The 19,720-nt window shown below is 44.5% G+C and overlaps 1 protein-coding gene across 2 annotated transcripts in view; it reads left to right on the forward strand.

Moving 5' to 3' along the window:
* SPTBN5 (spectrin beta, non-erythrocytic 5) overlaps positions 1 to 19,720 on the forward strand; it is a 347,370-nt gene that overhangs the window by 48,532 nt on the left and 279,118 nt on the right. For both annotated transcript variants that reach the window (XM_040332524.1, XM_040332525.1), the window contains exons 6-9: positions 728 to 956; positions 6,126 to 6,757; positions 9,900 to 10,038; positions 14,427 to 14,659. In XM_040332524.1, coding sequence (XP_040188458.1) covers positions 728 to 956; positions 6,126 to 6,757; positions 9,900 to 10,038; positions 14,427 to 14,659 — 1,233 coding nt within the window. The remainder of the gene's footprint in view (positions 1 to 727; positions 957 to 6,125; positions 6,758 to 9,899; positions 10,039 to 14,426; positions 14,660 to 19,720) is intronic.

Raw genomic sequence — 19,720 nt, forward strand, 5'->3', positions numbered from 1 at the left:
GGTGTGCCTAGGCACACCGGGCACACCCTGTGCGCACATCTATGTTCATGATAGCACCAATGACTACTCTTACTTACCACTCTTACCGGTAAATGAGTGTGTTGTTTTTATGGTTAAAGCTGAAGTTTAATCTGTTTATATTTTGAATTCTCTGGTTCCTCCCTGCTCCTTATCAAATATGACTATTTTATACGAGCTCTATCCTCTTAAATTTTCCCTGTAAAATTTGACTTTACTTTTTGGTCGCTTAGAGGCAGGGCTTTTTTTATGGGGGAACTTGGTGAAACTCGGTTCCACCACCTCTGGCTCAGACCCTTGGGGGAGGGGCCTGCTCACCACAATCACTTGTAAACACAGAATTCCGGTTTCTGTGTTTACAAGTGTCAGCTCTGCACTCTGTGGGTAACCCCCCTGAACTCTGCACTCTGTATGTAATGCAATCCTGTTATTTAATGCCCCTTTAAGACCCTCCTACTGTTCGTGAAATTTGACTGACCACAACCACATTTTGATGTGATTTGGAGGGTTTTGTTTGAGAAAAAAAAGCCCTGCTTAGAGGTCAACTAAGGTTTGTTAATTGCAGTATCCCATGGCAACTGCTCAATGTTTTGATGAGTTATGGTTGATTGACGTGGTTTATTTTAAGAAACTTCTCTCGTGACAGGTTTCCTTTAATTGTTGGCAGGATTTATTATATAAATATATAAAATATTGTTTTATGTCTTAGGCCTGACCTTATAGATTACGGCTCTCTAAGGCCAACCAAGCCAATGTACAACTTGAATAATGCCTTTGACGTGGCAGAAACAAAACTGGGTATCTCCAAGCTCCTGGATGCTGAAGATGTGGCGATCCCACACCCAGATGAGAAGTCCATCATGACATACGTGTCTCTATATTACCATTACTTTTCCAAGATGAAGCAAGGGAAGACAGTCCAGAAAAGGGTTGGCAATGTAAGTTCAACTTTACGATGTACTGCATAAGGTGTCCTAACGTTCCCATTGTTATAATAGCAGCAGACAAAAGCCCCTGTACACACAGTACAAAAAATACCAGCCGTCCTTCTGCCCATGTGTATGTCGGTCTGTCCGACTCCTGTCAGACATGCATGCTGGAAAACCAGCAGCCGACCAACTCCCGATCAACGATCAGACATTAGCAGAGAGTGCTGATTGGTGTTCTGGTGGGGGCGTCCCCCTGTCAGAACACAACAGCTCAGAGGGGGAGATCATTGGACTAACCTTGCGTGGTAAGTACAGTGTCTTCGACCGGAGACACTCGAGTGTCTACCCGGCATTAATAGTGATTATCTACAGAGATAAGCATTTTTGCATTTTCTCTTTACCTCCTTTAAAATAAATGGATCTTTATCTTTGTGTGTCTTTGTGAAAAGAGTACAAATGCTGAATAAAACAAGATAAGTGTGATTTTTTTTTCTTGTTAAAGCCTACTACTAGTGTTTTTTTCTAGTTGAAGGAAAAAAAAAAACCTGACAGCTCAGCCACTGTACTAAGAATCCGATGTACTAACAATCTCCCCTGCTGTTCTATTGTGTTCTGACAGGGAGACGATCCCCACCAAAACACTCCGGTCAGCGCTCTCAGCCATTGGCAGACTTTTACTGACATGCTGAGACAGACTTAAAGGGGTTGTAAACCTATGTGTTTTTTCATCTTAATGCATCCTATGGGTCTGGTATGAATATTAAGCGGAACCCCGAACCAAAATGTAAAAAAAAAATTGCGTGGGGGTCCCCCCAAATTCCATACCAGGTTCTTCAGGTCTGGTATGGATATTAGGGGAACCCTGTGCAATTTTTTTTAAATTGGCTACTAAATTGGCTACTAAATAGAATAGCAAATTCTATAGCAAGTAAAAAGTCTAATTCCGCATACACACGACCGTTTTTCGGGTTGTAAAAAATTAAATTTTTTTATGTCGTTAAAAACGATTGTGTGTGGGCTCCAGAGCATTTTTCCCGACGTTAAAAATGAGCATTAAAATTTTACATGCTCTAAATTTTCACGTAGTTTTTAACGTCGTAAAAAATGGTCGTGTGTGGGCTCAGAAGCAAGTTATGAGACGGGAGCGCTCATTCTGGTAAAACTACCATTCGTAATGGAGTAAGCACATTCATCACGCTGTAACAGACTGAAAAGCGTGAATTGTCTTTTACTAACACGAAATCAACAAAAGCAGCCCCAAGAGTGGCGCCATCTGAATGGAACTTCCCCTTTATAGTGCCGCCGTACGTGTTGTACGTCACCGCGCTTTGCTAGAGCATTTTTTTTTCACGATCGTGTGTAGGCAAGGCCGGTTTAACGATCGGGTTGAAAAAAAGCTGTTTTTTCTAGACCATTAAAAATGTCATTTTTTACATCCCGAAAAACGGTCGTGTGTACGCGGCATAATAGCTATTCAAGGGCCTTGTGTAATTGTATATATGTCTTCACTGTTCAGAGACACAATGTAATCTAACCTGTGAGCTAAGCTCCTCCAATCCTTCTAATAGGATTATTGCTGTGAATGAGTCTATTATAAAGATATATATAGAATTTACTTGTTTTCTACAAGATAAAACATAAAAATCTCAGCTGTCAAATATAACTTCAATTTATTGATAAATACATTTATTTGTAATAACTAAATAGCAGATTGATAAATAAGTATCAGTACTGTTACATATGCCTTTAAAAGGTGGGCAAAGTTATTATGTTGTTGTTACGTGAGATTACGGGCTGCTCCAGTTACCTGGTCAGCAGGAGGAGACTGCTCAGCAGGTGGCGAGACATCCGTACCCCTCTGGAATCTTTTGGAACAGCCCATGCACCTGTTAGGATCTCTCAGCAACACCTGGCTGAGATGGCAGAACATCAATGCAGGGGTGATGATGCAGGGCCAGGCTCTGCCCACTCTTGCCGTGGAGGTGGGTGAAAATTCTCTGGCAGTTTTGCGTATTTCTGAGCAGAATGGCACACAGGTCATGGCTCATAAATGTTTTCATAAGGCCAAGTTTCTACCTAACTTTTTCTGTAGAAATGCTACAAAGGGTGGAGGTGACACCTATAGTATATTTAACACATGCATACCTTATATTGCTAGTTTATATACAGCTATGTGTATGTATTATATTAGCATTTCATTAGACGATGGCATACATTTTCTGCTGTGCAGATGAGGAAAAAGTCTAACAACAAAGTTTTTTGCCAAATGTAATATTTAATGCATTTGAACAGACTCCACTATAACCATGCAGGTGTTTGTACATGCACATTTACATTCATTTTTAATGCAATTTAATGCGTTTGTAATGTGTTTATATTGCATTTGAATGTGTTCCAGTGCATTTTTTCCATAATTTTTTTTTCACTTGAAAAATCTTTATTTTAAGTATTTACACCAGATGCTTTCTTTTTTCAATACTTGATGAGTCATCAACCCATACCTAGCATGTAGGTAACAAAGCGTTGCAACATCTGATATGTACATAATACATAGTTACTCACAAGAGCAGTTTATACACAATGGCCCAGATTCACAGACAGCAGGCGCACATTACGCCGCCGCAGCGCATCCCCCTGTGCAAGCACTGCATTCCGCAAGCTATTGCTCCCAACGCTGTGTCGGCGTGGCGTAGATTTAGAAGGTGCAGGCCGGCGTAGGTGGAAGTGGGCTTGACCCATGCAAACCCATGCAAATGAGGCGTGACCCCATGCAAATGATGGTCCGAGCGCCAGACAAGTACATTTAATGAACTGTGCATGCGTCATGCCGTGGACGCATCCCCCTGTGCATGCTCACAACCACGTCGGAACAACTGCCTAAGATACGCCGGATCACTGCCCACGCCATGAACGTAACCTACGCCCAGCCAGACTCACATCCAACGTAAACTACGTAAAATATGCCGGCTTGTATTCCTTGGTGCAGACCTTTGCATGTCTGCTGCTGGGTTACACCTCCTTTATGGGGCTTAACTTTACGCCGGACGTACAACTTACGCGCACCACTCGTAGCCTGCGTCGGGCGTGCGTACCTTCTTGAATCGCCGTATTTTCCTAATTTGCATATTTGAATGGCTGATCTATGGGAGCGCCACCATGCGTCCAGCCTAAATATGCGCCCACACTACGCCGGCGTAGGCAAGTTACGTCGGCGGGACGAAGCCTATTTTTAGGCGTATCTTAGTTTGTGGGTCCGGCGCACAGATACAACGGCGCATATTTGCACTCACGCAGCGTATCTTTAGATACGTCGGCGCAAGTGCTTTGTGAACCCGGGCCAATCAGTTTTTTTTTCCTTCAGCCAAGAGTTTGAAGGAAAAAAACTGACTGATCCCTACATTAACACAAATGATGTTGATGCAGGGATCTATCCCACTGAACTATTATATTCTGACAGCAGGCCCCCCCCCCCCCCACTACTTCAGAGAACACAGCTCAGCGCTGCAGCCATTGGCTGAAAGTACTGATTATAAAAAGTGTAAAATACCGTGCTTGTGTCCCAATGTGAAAAGAAAGCAGCCATCACCACAAAGGATGAACAGATTTGTGTGTAAAAACGTATAAAGATTTGCAGCCCTAATGTATTGAAGATAGGATATATGGGAACCCTATCAAAAAGGCACCCTATAGATCCTATTATAAGTGTCAGAAATATCTTGTGCATCAATGTTGCATTTAATCAAATGACAAAACAAAAAAGGCTAAAAGAACAAAACATACAGTATTGTATGGACTTTGTAAACCCTGTGATATGTCCAAATGATTGTAGAAAGAAATGTTTGGACAGCCGCACTCTGGAAAAACCTTCTCTGTTGCCTTTTATTGATAAAAGTTATCAAACATCACACATCACAGCAAAGACAGGGGCATACAGCTGATGTTTCGCACTACAATCAGTGCTTACTCATAGCTATGAAACCTGAAGATTGGGGTGGGGGGAGCTTGTGCAGACTGAGGATGGACAGTCTGTGCAGAGTGACGATGGGGGGGGACTGTGTAGACTGAAGATGGAGGGGAATGTGCAGACTGAGAATGGGGGGACTGTGAAGCTTGAGGATAGGGGCGATTGTGAGGACTGATGGGGGCAGCTGTGAAGCCTGAGGAGGAGGGGGGTTGTAAAGCCTGAGGATGGGGGGGGGGCTGTGAAGCCTGAGGATTGGGGGGACTGTGAAGCCTCAGGATTGGGGGGGAGCTTGTGCAGACTGAGGATGGGCAGTCTGTGCAGAGTGATGATGGGGTGGGGGGACTGTGTAGACTGAAGATGGGGGGAAATGTGCAGACTGAGAATGGGGGGACTGTAAAGCTTGAGGATGGGGGAAGCTGTGAAGCCCGAGGATGGGGATTACTGTGTAGCCTAAAGGATTTGTGGGCCTGGTAAACCTGAGGATTGGGGGGACTGTGCAGGCTGAGGATGGGGGGATACTGTGAAGAATGGGGATGGAGGGGGATTGTGCAGTCATTTTTACGCCTGCACTATATTGTACATAACATACTTCTCACTAAAGTGCTCATTGTCTTAACAGATGCTGGTTACTAAGCAGTCTGTGAGACTCTTGTCTGTGGCACAGCAATGTAAGCATATTTTATGGGTGCAAGAAGGCTTTTGTTTTAGTTAACCCCGCGCCTTTAAGGCCCTCCCACTGCGAATGCAATTTGCCCGCACTCACCATTCACCACGTCGCACTATGTGCACCACATTACTACTCCACTTAAGGTTCCTAAACACACCCACTTCCAGGTAGGTCTTTTGTAATCCTAGCAACACGCCAGCCACAATGAAAACCACGGCCACTCTTTGCTACAGTGCAGTGAGCATGCCACATTGTTTTTTTAAATTGAGCAATGGAACCCATCTTATGGTCTTGCACACAGGCCCACTGATTTCATGAAACGCCCCTGCCCAAGGTCTATATTCTGTGAGAGAAATTATGTATTGTAAATGCATGTTATTTAACATACAGTATTATTGGACTCACAAATGCAGCGAATGCAATTCTGCATTTGTTAGTAGGCCATGGCTATTAATCAAGCTATGAAAATATATTTGTTAGATTAAAGATAAACAATTCATTTACAGTAAACTCTAATTATTTGTATTCTTCTCCTCCAACAATTCAGACCCTGTCCTTGGTTTTCGATATGAAAAATCTAAAGACCCAGTATGAAACAATGACATCTGATTTGATAGAATGGATAAAACGGAAGGTGGTAGAGATGAACGATCGTCACTTCCCTAATAACATAAACGGAATGCTACAACTCATGGCAAACTTTAAAAACTACCGCATGGTGGAAAAACCTCCAAAATACCAAGAGAAAGGCTTGATCGAGGTCCATTTTTTCAGCATCCGAACAAAATTACAGGGCAACAACTTACGGCCTTATTTCCCAGCTGATGGATTTTCACTGAGTGATTTGGAGAAGCATTGGACCATTCTGGAGAAAGCAGAGTATGGACGGGACAAGGCCCTGCAGGCAGAGTTGATGAGACTGGAAAAGTTGGAACAGCTGGCTCAGATTTTTCACAAGAAGGCCCTCCTGAGAAAAACCTACCTTCAGGAAATGGCACAAGTCATTGAGCGTCAAGATTTCAAGCCTAACACTCTTTCCCAAGTGGAAGCTGCCACCAAAAAACTTGAGGCTATTGAAGCTGACGTGTTACCACGAGAACAACGCTTCAAATGGCTTACAGAGATTTCTGATGTTTTACAGAGAGAGAATTACCACAAAATTGAAGAGATATATGTGAAGTAGGTATATTAAAATAAAATATAAGTTCTGCCAAAAGTAATTGAAATATAAAGTCTGAACCAATGTCAGTTATGTTTCATTTATTGTGCAAAGTGCTTCAAAATTAAAGGGGTTGTAAAGGTTTGTTTTTTTATTTTCTAAATAGGTTCCTTTAAGCTAGTGCATTGTTGGTTCCCTTACCTTTTCCTTCGATTTCCCTCTAAATATTTTTTTTTATTTGTCTGAATTTCTCACTTCCTGTTTCTCCTCAGTAAGCTTGCCCTCATCATCTGAGCTGTTCTGGCTGGGGGTTAGTCAGTCAGAACAGCTTACTGAGGAGGAACAGGAAGTGAGAAATTCAGACCAAAAAAAACATTTAGAAGGGAAATGGAAGTAAAAGGTAAGTGAACCAACAATGCACTAGCTTAAAGGAACCAATTTAGAAAATAAAAAACAAACCTTTACAACCCCTTTAACTGTGAGCTTGCTCATTATGCAGGTTGAGCTAGATTCACAGAACACTTACGCTGGCGTATCTACAGATATGCAGCGTTAGTGAACAAATGCGCCGTCGTATCTATGCGCCCTATTCTCTTAACTAGATACGCCTGAATTTGGCCTCCATTAGACCGACGTAAGTCTCCTACGCCGTTGGATCTTGGGCGCATATTTACGCTGGCCGCAAGGGGCGCTTCCATTCATTTACGCGCTGAATAAGTAAATGACCTAGAAACGCCTATTCACGAACGTACTTGCGCCCGTCGCTGTAATCTACACCGTTTACGTAAGGCGTACGTCCGTCATAAAGTTATCCCTGCTATAGGTGGCGCAACCCATGCAAAGATATGGACGTCGGAACAGCCGTCGAATTTTACGTCGTTTACGTAAGTTGTACGGGAATGGGGCTGTGCATAGGCTACGTTCACGTCGAAAGTTTTGAGCCGACGTAGCTTAGGGAGTATATGCAACGTGATTCTGAGCATGTGCGTGCATGCACCGTTCGTACGGCGCTTCATTTACATGGAGTCACGATTCATTTCAATACAACACGCCCACTACCAGCCTACTTTGAATTAGGCGGGCTTACGCCGACCCTATTACGCTACGCCGCAGCAAAGTACGTATTTGCAACCTTTTCCTGCGTCTTATTACCTGTAGCTTGTACTGTGTATCACGGACGTCAAGCACTTTTGAAACATGATTAAGCTTATGACCAAGTTACTAACTCTTTCAATAATGTACAGTATCTCACAAAAGTGAGTACACCCATCAAATATTTTATTATATATTTTCATGTGGCAACACTAAAAAAAAATAATAATAATTTAAGTAGTGAGTGTACAGCTTGTGTAAATTTGCTGTCCCCTCAAAAAACCTCAACACACAACCATTAATGTCTAAAACACTGGCAACAAAGTGAAAATGTCCAAATTGGGCCAAAAGTTTCTATTTTGTGTGGCCACCATTATTTTCCAGCACTGCCTTAATCCTCTTGAGCATGGAGTTCACCAGAGCTTCACAGGTTGCCACTGGAGTCCCCTTCCACTCCTCCATGATGACATCACGGAGCTGGTGGATGTTAGAGACCTTGCGCTCCTCCACCTTCTGTATGAAAATGCCCCACAGATGCTCAATAGGGTTTAGGTCTGGAGACATGCTTGGCCAGTCCATCACCTTTACCTTCAGCTTCTTTAGCAAAGCAGTGGTCGTCTTGGAGGTGTGTTTGGAGTCGTTATCATGTTGGAATACTGCCCTCCGGCCCATCCTCTGAAGGGAGGGGATCATGCTCTGCTTCAGTATGTCACAGTACATGTTGGCATTCATGGTTCCCTCAATGAACTGTAGCTCTGTAGTGCCAGAAGCACTCATGCAGCCCCAGACCATGTTACTCCCACCATCATGCTTTACTATAGGCAAGACACACTTGTGCTCCTCACATGGTTGCCACCACACGCGCTTGACACCATCTGAACCAAATACGTTTATCATGGTCACATCGAACCACAGGACGTGGTTCCAGTAATCCATGTCCTTAGTCTGCTTGTCTTCAGCAAACTTCAGGCTTTCTTGTGCATCATCTTTAGAAGAGGCTTCCTTCTGGGATGACAGCCATGCAGACCAATTTGATGCAGTGTGCGGCTTATGGTCTAAGCACTGACAGGCTGACCCCCCACCCCTTCAACCTCTGCAGCAATGCTGGCAGCACTAACATGTATTTTCCAAAGACAACCTCTGGATATGACGCTGAGCACGTGCACTCAACTTCTTTGGTCGACCTGATCTGAGAAGAATCGTCCTGTTAAACCGCTGTATGATTTTGGCCACTGTGCTTCAGCTCAGTTTCTTGGCAATCTTCCTATAGCCTAGGTCATCTTTATGTAGAGCAGTGGTCTCCAAACTGCGGCCCGAGGGCTGAATGTGGCCCTTTGCTTGCCTTTATCTGGCCCTTGGGGCAATATTCTGACACCAATGATGGAGCACCATTTCATCTACTACTACTGACACCATCAATGAAGTACTAATCTCCACATTGATATCAAGAATGGGTCACTATTTCTCTCATTCAAACCAATGATGGGGCACTTTCTACTCTCACTGGGCACAGTCTGGCCCCCCTAAAGCCTGAAGGACAGTAAACTGTTCCTTTGCTTAGAAAGTTTGGAGACCCCTGATGTAGAGCAACAATTTTCATTTTTGCCATGAGGTGCCATGTTGAACTTCCAGCGATCAGTATGAGAGTGATAACACCAAATTTAACACACCCGCTCCCCATTCACACCTGGGTCCTTGTAACACTAATGAGTCACATGACACTGGGAGGGAAAATGGCTATTTGGGCCCAATTTGGACATTTCCACTTAGGGGTGTACTCACTTTTGTTTTCAGCAGTTTAGACATTAACAGCAGTGTATTGAGTTATTTTGAGGGGACAGCAAATGTACACTGTTATACAAGCTGTACACTCACTACTTTACATTGTAGCAAAGTGTAATTTCTTCAGTGTTGTCGCATGAAACATTTTAATCAATTTGTTACGAAGACAACACCAAAAATATGTTTATTTGAGCTTCCTCTGGGTAAAAACTTTGACAAGGAAGTTGGATGTTGTGCCATTTGTGGTACTTCAAGATAAATACTTATTGTCTTTTCTTTCTACTACAGACAACGGGAGTTATCACGGGGATGGCTGGAGCTCCTTAAAGTAATACAAACTCACAAAGATCCCTTGGGAGACAAGTTCTTAATACTGGTCCTCTTAAGGGACATCGATAGTGCTGTTGATGAGCTGAAAGCTATGCAGGTAATAAAATAAAAATGTTTTCATCATATAAGTTTATCCAACTGTTCATAAGATACATTTTTTTTTTTTACCATTATTGATTTACTGGGAAACACATTCACAATCGGCACTTATTATACCCAGCCATATACGCACAACAAAGTAGTTATCTAAGCACAGTTTGGAAGGAAAAAATCGTAGAAAGTCTCATAGCAGAAACTATCTACAAAACTCCTATTGGAAGGCCTTATTCTGTTTTTCAGTCAAATCCTTCTGTCTCCTTTTCCTTTTCAATTGCCTCTATTTTTGGTTTGATGTATAGATCTCTCTGGAAAAATGCACTATTTACCTTCCAAACATATTATAAAATACCAAGCCTTTCATCCAACTTCCATATTAATGCATTTGTTATTTTGAAAAAGCTGCATGAAGAATAAGTGGTGGTAAAAAGGCCCTTCTGGATTGTCCAATATTTTGTATTGATTCCTCAAGGTTCTCATAATTGGGAGATTGGCATGGATGTCCTTAGCCTACATACTGTATACCGTCCCTCTTCCTAAGCTCAAAAAAATTGGCATTATGCTGATAGGAATAGTAAAGATGTGCTTTCAAACTACATGTAGTGAGAACATTGGTTGTGAACCAATCACAGGCACCTTTGCAATGACATGAGCCCACTATGTACCTGGTGGTTGCTTAAACTGGAAGTAAACCCATCCATTTACCAGTTTCAAAAAAGTTTAATTTCATGCACGTGCCGGAAATGTAACACTCCCATTGGTTGTGCTGTCAACCAAACTGTCAAACCATCCAATGGCTCGTGTCATAACTGATCACATGTGCAGCATCATGTCAGTTGTAGATAAAACAGAGGCAAAGATGGCAGCTTCCTTGGCTGAAAACGATAGGGGGCTTTACTTCCACTTTAAGAACATTTACTTTCATTTTCTGAGCCTGTAAAACAGTTTACTGTCTGTTCTACTAACTGAGAATATCTCCGTGGGAATATTTCTGCACTTTGCAGTGGAATTTCAGTGATGGGACGGCTTAATGTAGTGAGGCAAAGACAAAATATTGGACTGAAATTACGGAGACAATGACAAGGCATCAAGCACTTCATGTTATACTCCACAAAACTAAGGATAATCCACCGACTGTCAATTTTCTTCTTTTCTACTCCCAAAGACAGCATTTAGAAGAATGAGTCTAGTTGCCAAAGCTGAGGTGACAATTACATTTCCACCAGAGGTATTACTGCCAAGTATTTGCAACATGACCTCATTTGTCTGTCCCTTTGGAAAAAATTATTTCACTTGTTAACTACTTCCCGCCCGCCCATTTCGGATTGACGTTATCCTGACTGGGTGTCATATGACATCCAGCAGGATAAGCCACGATTTTGCGCGGTGATCAGTGGTGCTGTGTATCACTCTGAGACACCGCATCTCCATGTTAAAGAGCCTATGACGTAGTCAGCTTTCCTCAGTTTGCGCTGACAGGGAGAGCCGATCACGGCTATCCTGTCAGAGGTGCCCACCACAGCTGCCAATCAGTGCCCATCAGCTGTCAGTCAGTGCCCACCAATGTGCCAGTCAGTGCCCACCAAAGTGCCAATCAGTGTTAATCAGTAATGACTATCAGTACCTCATCATCAGTGCTGCCTATCAGTGCCATCTATTAGTGCCCAGCAGTGCCACCCATCAATGCCTATCAGTGCCGCCTATCAGTGCCGCCTATTAGTGCCCATCAGTGCCGCCTATCAGTGCCCATTAGTGCTGCCGACGTACGTTTCGTTGTTCACGTCTTCAGGCAGCGACCCCTGAAGATGTAAACAACAAAACGTATGTCGGCGCCGGTACCTGGTCATGTGTTTATCTCTGACGCCATCTCCGGTGCTGTGGTTGTTGTTGACGGCCGGTGGAAGGCACGCCACCACGGAGGTGGAAGTGGAGTGGTTATACATACAAGCCTGCAGCCCCAGTGTAGGCACATTTTAATGTAAGAGGTCATTTAGTGTTTTTTATATTATATTATTTTAACTTTTCAATAAACAGTATTATGCGATGAATTTTCTCATTCCTTTTTGCATATCCAACCTGTAACTCCGAGGAAGAGGCTTTCGAATTTATTTCTGTCATATTGTTATGTGTGCAGGCACAATCCTGCAAATGCTTTATCTGACTTTCTTTCTAATCAAAGAGGTCAGTTATATCTGGTAAGCACATTCACTATCTGTGCACTTTGGATGACGGCAGCAATCAATGTCTGGTGAAGGATTTATATCACCTTAAAGTGGATGTAAACTCGATTCATGAAATATGAGCTGGGCACATATATCTGCAGTATTCTGTTATCTCTCTTCAAAGAGCTATGTCCCGTAGCTCTCTTCTAAACTGTTCGGCCTCGTACACACGACCCTTTTCCTCGGCAAAATCCATCAAGAAAAATGTTGGCAGAGCATTTTTGCGTGTGTGTATGTTTTTCGTCGAGAAAACTGCCGTGGATCTCGACGAGAAAAAAAGAAAACATGCTCTCTTTTTTCTCGTTGGGAGTCTCAATTTCCTTGTCGTGTTTCTCGTCGGGCTGGTTTACGACGAGAAAAACGTTCGTGTTATAAAGTATGAGACGGGAGCGCACCTTCGGTAAAAGTAGTTTTTGCAATGGAGATAGCACATTTGTCACGCTGTAACAGACTGAAAAGCGCAAATCCTTTCTTACCAAACTTTTACTTAACACGCAGTAACATGAGATTAGCAAAAGCAGCCCCAAGGGTGGCGCCAGTGGTGGGGCTTTAAGACTGACGAGATTTTGTCTTGACAATGTGTATGCAAAGAAAGCTTGACAAGATTCTCGACAAGCCTGACAAGAAACTCGTCGAGGAAAACGACGTTCCATTTACGACGAGATTCTCGGTCATGTTTACGTGGCCTTCCTCTGTTATCAGTCTGATAACTCCTGACAATTTCTCAGACTTTTTAACAGAAGCAGCCTTAAATCTTCAGTCCGAAGAGGTTGCTAAAAACGATTAGCAGGGAGCAGGTCCTATTACAAAAAAACTCTGAGAGTCTCTGCCTATGAGGAGAGGGGGTGTGTGCCTTTCCTCCAAATCAGCAATGTTAGCTATCTTGGCTGTATGCCCAGACATCACACTCTGTGTTAACCAGAAAGAGAAAATCTCCTAACATGATCTGAACTTTCTAAACAGTATATAAATGTGAAGACAGCAGATATACACGTAAAAACCTATGTAGGGAGATGGGTTTAATCCCTGTGTATCATCTGAGGCTGTTCACTTTACTTATTGTATGGGGGGTTTACATCCACTTTAAGCAAGATTTATTACAGTTGCCACGAAAATCTGTTATTGGATCTATTGGAACATTTATTATTATATTGGGACTATTTGTTTTCACAAAACACATATTGATGTTCTATCATGGATATGGACTCATCATAATATTTGAATATATATTTATTTGTATATATGTTACATTTATATTACATTAATTGTTTGTGGATAGGGTTATTCACTTTAATTTGCACTTTAATCTAGCGCCCTCTATTCTTCACACAGATTACTGATATTGTTTGACGTCATTAAAGTATTTCTGAAGCCCAAACTTTTTTCTTATTCTGGAGAAAGTAGAGGAGGGTTAAAACCATATTTTTTTGCCATCTGTGTCTAATTAGGAAGATTTGGTAGATTCACCGGGAAGTGAGAGGATACCTTTCTAATATAAAGGAAATGCCCTCTAAAGCTGGGTACACACAATCAGTCCATCCTAAGAGAACAGACCGATGGACCGTTTTCGTCGGTTAACCGAGGAAGCTGACTGATGATCCGTCGCGCCTACACACCATCGGTTAAAAAAACGATCGGGTCAGAACGCGGTGACGTAAAACACAACGACGTGCTGAAAAAAAATAAGTTCAATGCTTCCAAGCATGCGTCGACTTAAATTCTGAGCATGCGTGGATTCTTAACCGATGGTTGTGCTTACTAACGATCGTTTTTTTCCCATCGGTTAGGAATCCATTGGTTAAATTTAAAGCAAGTTGGCTTTTTTTTAACCGATGGTTAAATAACCTATGGGGCCCACACACGATCTGTTTTGATCGATGAAAACGGTCCATCAGACCGTTGTCCTCTGTTTAACTTATCGTGTATACGAGTCCTTAGAGAGTTGTCACAAGAACAAATGTCCCCATTGGATGACTACCCTTATATTTCTGTTCTGGTAGCAACACACCTTGGTGAGGTTGGGTTACAGGACAATTAAGACAATTAAAATCTTCTTAAGGATAATACAGGCAGCGATAAAAACCTGACAGAGATCCTAACCCCTTTCCACTCCATCCAAAAAAAATCCTATAGTCATGCTTTAAACTATTTCCCTTCCTTCCTTTAGGAACTGGTTGGCTCGAAGGAGATTGGGAAGCAACTCCCCGAAGTGGAATATTTTGTTCAGGAGCACAATCTAATTGAGTCCCAAATTCTGTCTTATGGGGAGACTGTTAAAAACATTTTGGACAGAGCAGAAAAAATACACAAAAGTAAATCAGGAAACACAGACGTCCTACAGGCAAAAATGAATAACTTGCGTCAGCTGTACCAAACGCTGGTGTCCCTTAGCAAGTCTCGGTAAGTGTTCTGATGGTGGGAAAACAGTGTTTTATGAATGATCAGAATCCTGTAACATGTAAAAATAGTGCTCAGTATAGTTTTGGTTACTTTTAAATCAAATGCCAAAACTAGGTTCACAAGTTTTTTTTTTCTTCTAAGCCAACTAAGCAGAGGTTTCTCCAAAATGAAGGTAGTGAAATTGTTAATATTGTTGTTGTTATTATACAGGATTCATATAGCACCAACAATTTGTGCAGCGCTTTACAATATAAAGGGAGGCTATACAGCAACAATACAATTCAGTACAAGAGGGTTAGGAGGGTCCTACTCCTGGGAAGCTTATAATTTAATAGGGAGGGGCTGGTGGAACAAACGTTAATAACTGTGAGGGATGAACTGATGGGAGAAATAGAAAAAATGGTTATTACCTGAAAGCAGGGTAGGCTTCCCTGAAGAAAAACAATATGGCCCGGATTCACAAAGCACTTACGCCGACGTATCTCGAGATACGCCGCATAAGTGTAAGTAAGCGCCGTTGTATCTATGAGCCGTGCCCATAAACTGAGATACGCCTGAAAATAGGCTTCATCTGAATGACTTAACTTTCCTCCGCCGGCGTATCGTAAGCGCATATTTACGCTGGGCGCATTTGCCGCTCCCATTGATTTTCTATGCAAATATGCAAATGAGGGAGATACGCCGATGCACGAACGTACTTGTGCCGGCGCATAATATACGCGGTTTGCGTAAGTCGTACGTCCGGCGTAAAGTTATTCCCCATATAGGAGGCGCAACTCATGCAAAGGTATGGACCAGGGAACACAAGCCGTTGTATCATTTTGTCGTTTACGTTGTACGTGAATAGGGCTGGGCGTAGGTTACGTTCACGTCGTAGGCAGTGATCCGTCGTATCTTAGGGAGTAGTTCCGACGTGATTCTGAGCATGCGCACAGGGATGCGGCCACGGGACGGTGCATGCGCCGTTCATTTTAAGTACTTCTATGGCGCTTGCCCCATCATTTGCATGGGGTCACGCCTCATTAGCATGGCTCACGCCCACTTCCACCTCCACCCAGCATATCTTTAAGAGTGAGTGGGAGCAAGTGCTTGGTGAATCCAGTGCTTGCCTCTGTGCGCTGCGTCGGCGTAGCGTATATTAGATACGCTACGCCCGAATAAATATGCACCAATGTATGTGAATCCGAGCCTATGTATATTTTCTTCAAGCTGCATACAGTACAAGCCTAACCTCTGCTTGCACTGGGCAAACCAGACTCCATTATATTGACAAATGGGCAATGATCTTGTGTCCCCAGATGTCTGTTTGCAAAGGGCGCTAGTCAGGGCTTTTTTTCTTAGTGAATGGGTACTGGGACATCAAGGATTCGGAGAGGGCTTCTAAAGATTTTCATCCATCACTGTTGATTTGCATAGAGAAGAAGCCCTCAGTGGGACCTATTACAGGATCCTGGATTTCTGGATTTCTACTGTACACATTCATGCTGTTACCTTACAGCGGTAAGGTAAGGAGCCATTGCACATAGAGGTGTAATTGTACTGAAGAAAAAAGTCACCAAACCACCATCACATTATTATATTTGCACAGAGTGCCAGTTGGAGCAGCACCCTACATTTTCACTTTGCTCATTACTATACATCCGAGGACTTGATGTGTATTTGGACTTCACCTTTGGCACCAGCACATTTTTTCTATGTATCCTATATAGCAGTGGTTCTCAACCTTTCTAGTGCTGTGGCCCCTTGATAAAATTTCTCAAGTTGTGGGGACCCCTAACAGTAAAATTATTTTTGTAGCGTGGGTTGTCAGCACCCAAGGCAAGACATGTAATTTGCGCCCCTAACCAATGGACATTTAGCGATCCCTGAGTCCCTTCCACTCATACAATATTAAAATCCCTTATGGTACATTTTAGGATGTTCCACTCTTTCTCTTTGTTTACCTTTCTTTCCCCTTTATCTCTCTCTATCCTAATTTCTTGTTCTCCCCATCCCTCTCTCTAGCTGTCTTTCTTGTTTTTTCTCTTATTCTTTCTCTCCCTTTTTCTTTGTTCCTCCCCATCTTTTCCTCTCCATTCCATGTATTCTCTATTTTTATTCATTCTCTTACTTCTTGGTGTTGGTGGGGGGGGGGGATTGGGATGAGTGACAGTGCTGGTGGGGGGTGGGATCAGTGGCAGTGCTGGTGGGGTGTGGGATCAGTGGCAGTGCTGGTGAGGGGTGGGATCAGTGGCAGTGCTGGTGGGGGGTGGGATCAGTGGCAATGCTGGGGGGAGTTCTGATGAACCAACTTAGGTGCTCTTGATTAAGGTCATCTGCTAATTTGAGAACTGTAGTGATAACTTTTAATGGCAACTATAATCACTGTTAGTGTTAGTCACTGTGTCTTGAGCTTCACTGTGTCTCCGGCTTCACTGTGTCTCTGAATTTGTGGTGTCTCGGAGCAGTGACACCTATGCCAAAATCAAGAGATCGGGTCTCCTCCAGCCCCTCCCACTTCACATTCCTCACCAGTCAGCTGACCTCTAGTCTCTGCCCCCCCCCCAGCCATGCCGTGAACTGAATGGACAACTGCAAAGAGGCTGGGAAAGCAGCGCAGGATTCGGTGACCCCTGGAAAATCATCATTCGACCCCCGAGGGGGTCCCGACCCCCAGGTTGAGAATCACTGCTATATAGGATATCATTCACTCGTACATTATTTGTTTACTGGAGTTTATATTCATCTTGTTAGCACATAGCACTTTATATGATTTATAATATTTTCATGTGTTTGCATTGTCACTTTTGTATATTGCATTGAAGTCCTATTCAGTTTTTTAGCACTTTTATTGTTGATTTATCCCTTAGAGCACAGCACAATCTATTGATTTTATTTACATACCAGGCCGCATGTCCTCATCATGGGGGGGATGGATGCTTTAGGGGGGGGGACTCTGCTTCTTGCGCTGTTGCCCGCTGTCTGGCATCTCTTATATAGCCATGAGGCATGGCCATCCAATGACGTCACCTGGAGAGCTCACCCTAGAGCATGTGGCTTTTTAGGGTCGGGGGGCGCTCACTCATCCCCTCCCTTTCCTGACCTGCCGGGCTGGTATGGATTTTGGGGGAGTCCCCACGCCATTTTTTACCATTTTGGCGTGGGGGGATGCCCTCCGAATCCATACCAAAAGGGTCTGGTATGGACTTGGGGGGGACACCACGCCATTTTTTTCTCGCTATTTCATTTTTTTTGCCAGCAATTCTTTTTTATATTCAGCTGTCAGCCGTTGTTAAGGGTGTGATGGCCGGCTTCCCGACCCCTCCTTAGCAACCAGCTACAGTAGGTGTTTGTGATATTGTGCTTTTAGCACGACAGCGTCGCGCTGATACTCGGCGACAGGGTGCCGAGATCTCGCCGACATCTCACACTCACTGGAATAGTGACAGCACATTCCAGCAAGCGCGTCATAGAAGCGACGGGAGATCCGACTTGGATTCCCGCCAATTCTACACGTGTGCGGCGTTTGTTATGAATCCTGAAGGGGAAGTCCCCGCCGGATTTTAAATAAAAATCCGGCATGGGTCCCCCTCAGGAGCATACCGGGCCCTTAGGTCTGTTATGGGTTGTAAGGAGAGCCCCCCTACGCCGGAAAAAACGGCGTAGGGGGTCCCCCTACAATCCATACCAGACCCGTATCCAAAGCACGCTACCCGGCCAGCCAGGAAGGGAGTGGGGACGAGCGAGCGCCCCCCCCCCTCCTGAGCCGTACCAGGCTGCATGCCCTCAACATGGGGGGGTTGGGTGCTCTGGGGCAGGGGGGCGCACTGCGGCCCCCCCCCACCTCAGAGCACCCTGTCCCCATGTTGATGAGGACAGGGCCCCTTCCCGACAACCCTGGCCATTGGTTGTCGGGGTATGCGGGCGGGAGGCTTATCGGAATCTGGGAGCCCCCTTTAATAAGGGGGCCCCCAGATACCGGCCCCCCACCCTAAGTGAATGAGTATGGGGTACATCGTACCCCTACCCATTCACCTGCAAGAAAAGTGGTAAAAACACAAATAAACCACACAGTGTATTAAAATATTTTATTTTTCTGCTCCGGAGGCCGCCCCCTGTCTTCTTTATTAGCTCTTTTACCAGGGGGGGCTTCTTCTTTGACGTCTTCGGGTGGGTGGGGGCCGCCGTCTGGTTCTCTTCCACCGCCGGGGGGGGGGTGGCTTTTAAAAAAGCCCCCACCCCCCCGGCGGGTTTCCTCCGGCGTCTTCGGCGGGGCTCTTCTTCTTCCGCTATCCCGACGGGTCTTCTCAACTCTCCGGGGTTCTCCTTCTGTCTTCGCCGCTCTCCGTTGTTGACTCGTCGCACCCCGGTTCTTCGTCTCGCTGTCCGGTGTCTTCTTCCGTGATGTACGTCTTCTCCTTCCGTGCTGTGATGAGTTCTTCTTCCGTGCTGTGACGTCATGTTCTTCACTTCTCTCCTTCTCCCGATGTTGCCACGCCGGTCCTCCTCGCTGAAATGACGGATGCGCGCCTTGCATCGGACCTATATAGGCCTCACAGTCCCATCATGCTCTGTACCTACCCATGTGATACCTACCCACGTGGTAGGTATCACATGGGTAGGTACAGAGCATGATGGGACTGTGAGGCCTATATAGGTCCGATGCAAGGCGTGCATCCGTCATTTCAGCGAGGAGGACCGGCGTGGCAACATCGGGAGAAGGAGAGAAGTGAAGAACATGACGTCACAGCACGGAAGAAGAACTCATCACAGCACGGAAGGAGAAGACGTACATCACGGAAGAAGACACCGGACAGCGAGACGAAGAACCGGGGTGCGACGAGTCAACAACGGAGAGCGGCGAAGACAGAAGTAGAACCCCGGAGAGTTGAGAAGACCCGTCGGGATAGCGGAAGAAGAAGAGCCCCGCCGAAGACGCCGGAGGAAACCCGCCGGGGGGGTGGGGGCTTTTTTAAAAGCCACCCCCCCCCCGGCGGTGGAAGAGAACCAGACGGCGGCCCCCACCCACCCGAAGACGTCAAAGAAGAAGCCCCCCCTGGTAAAAGAGCTAATAAAGAAGAC

The sequence above is a fragment of the Rana temporaria genome, chromosome 13, assembly GCF_905171775.1.
Source record: "Rana temporaria chromosome 13, aRanTem1.1, whole genome shotgun sequence".
Taxonomy (NCBI): Eukaryota; Metazoa; Chordata; class Amphibia; order Anura; family Ranidae; genus Rana; species Rana temporaria.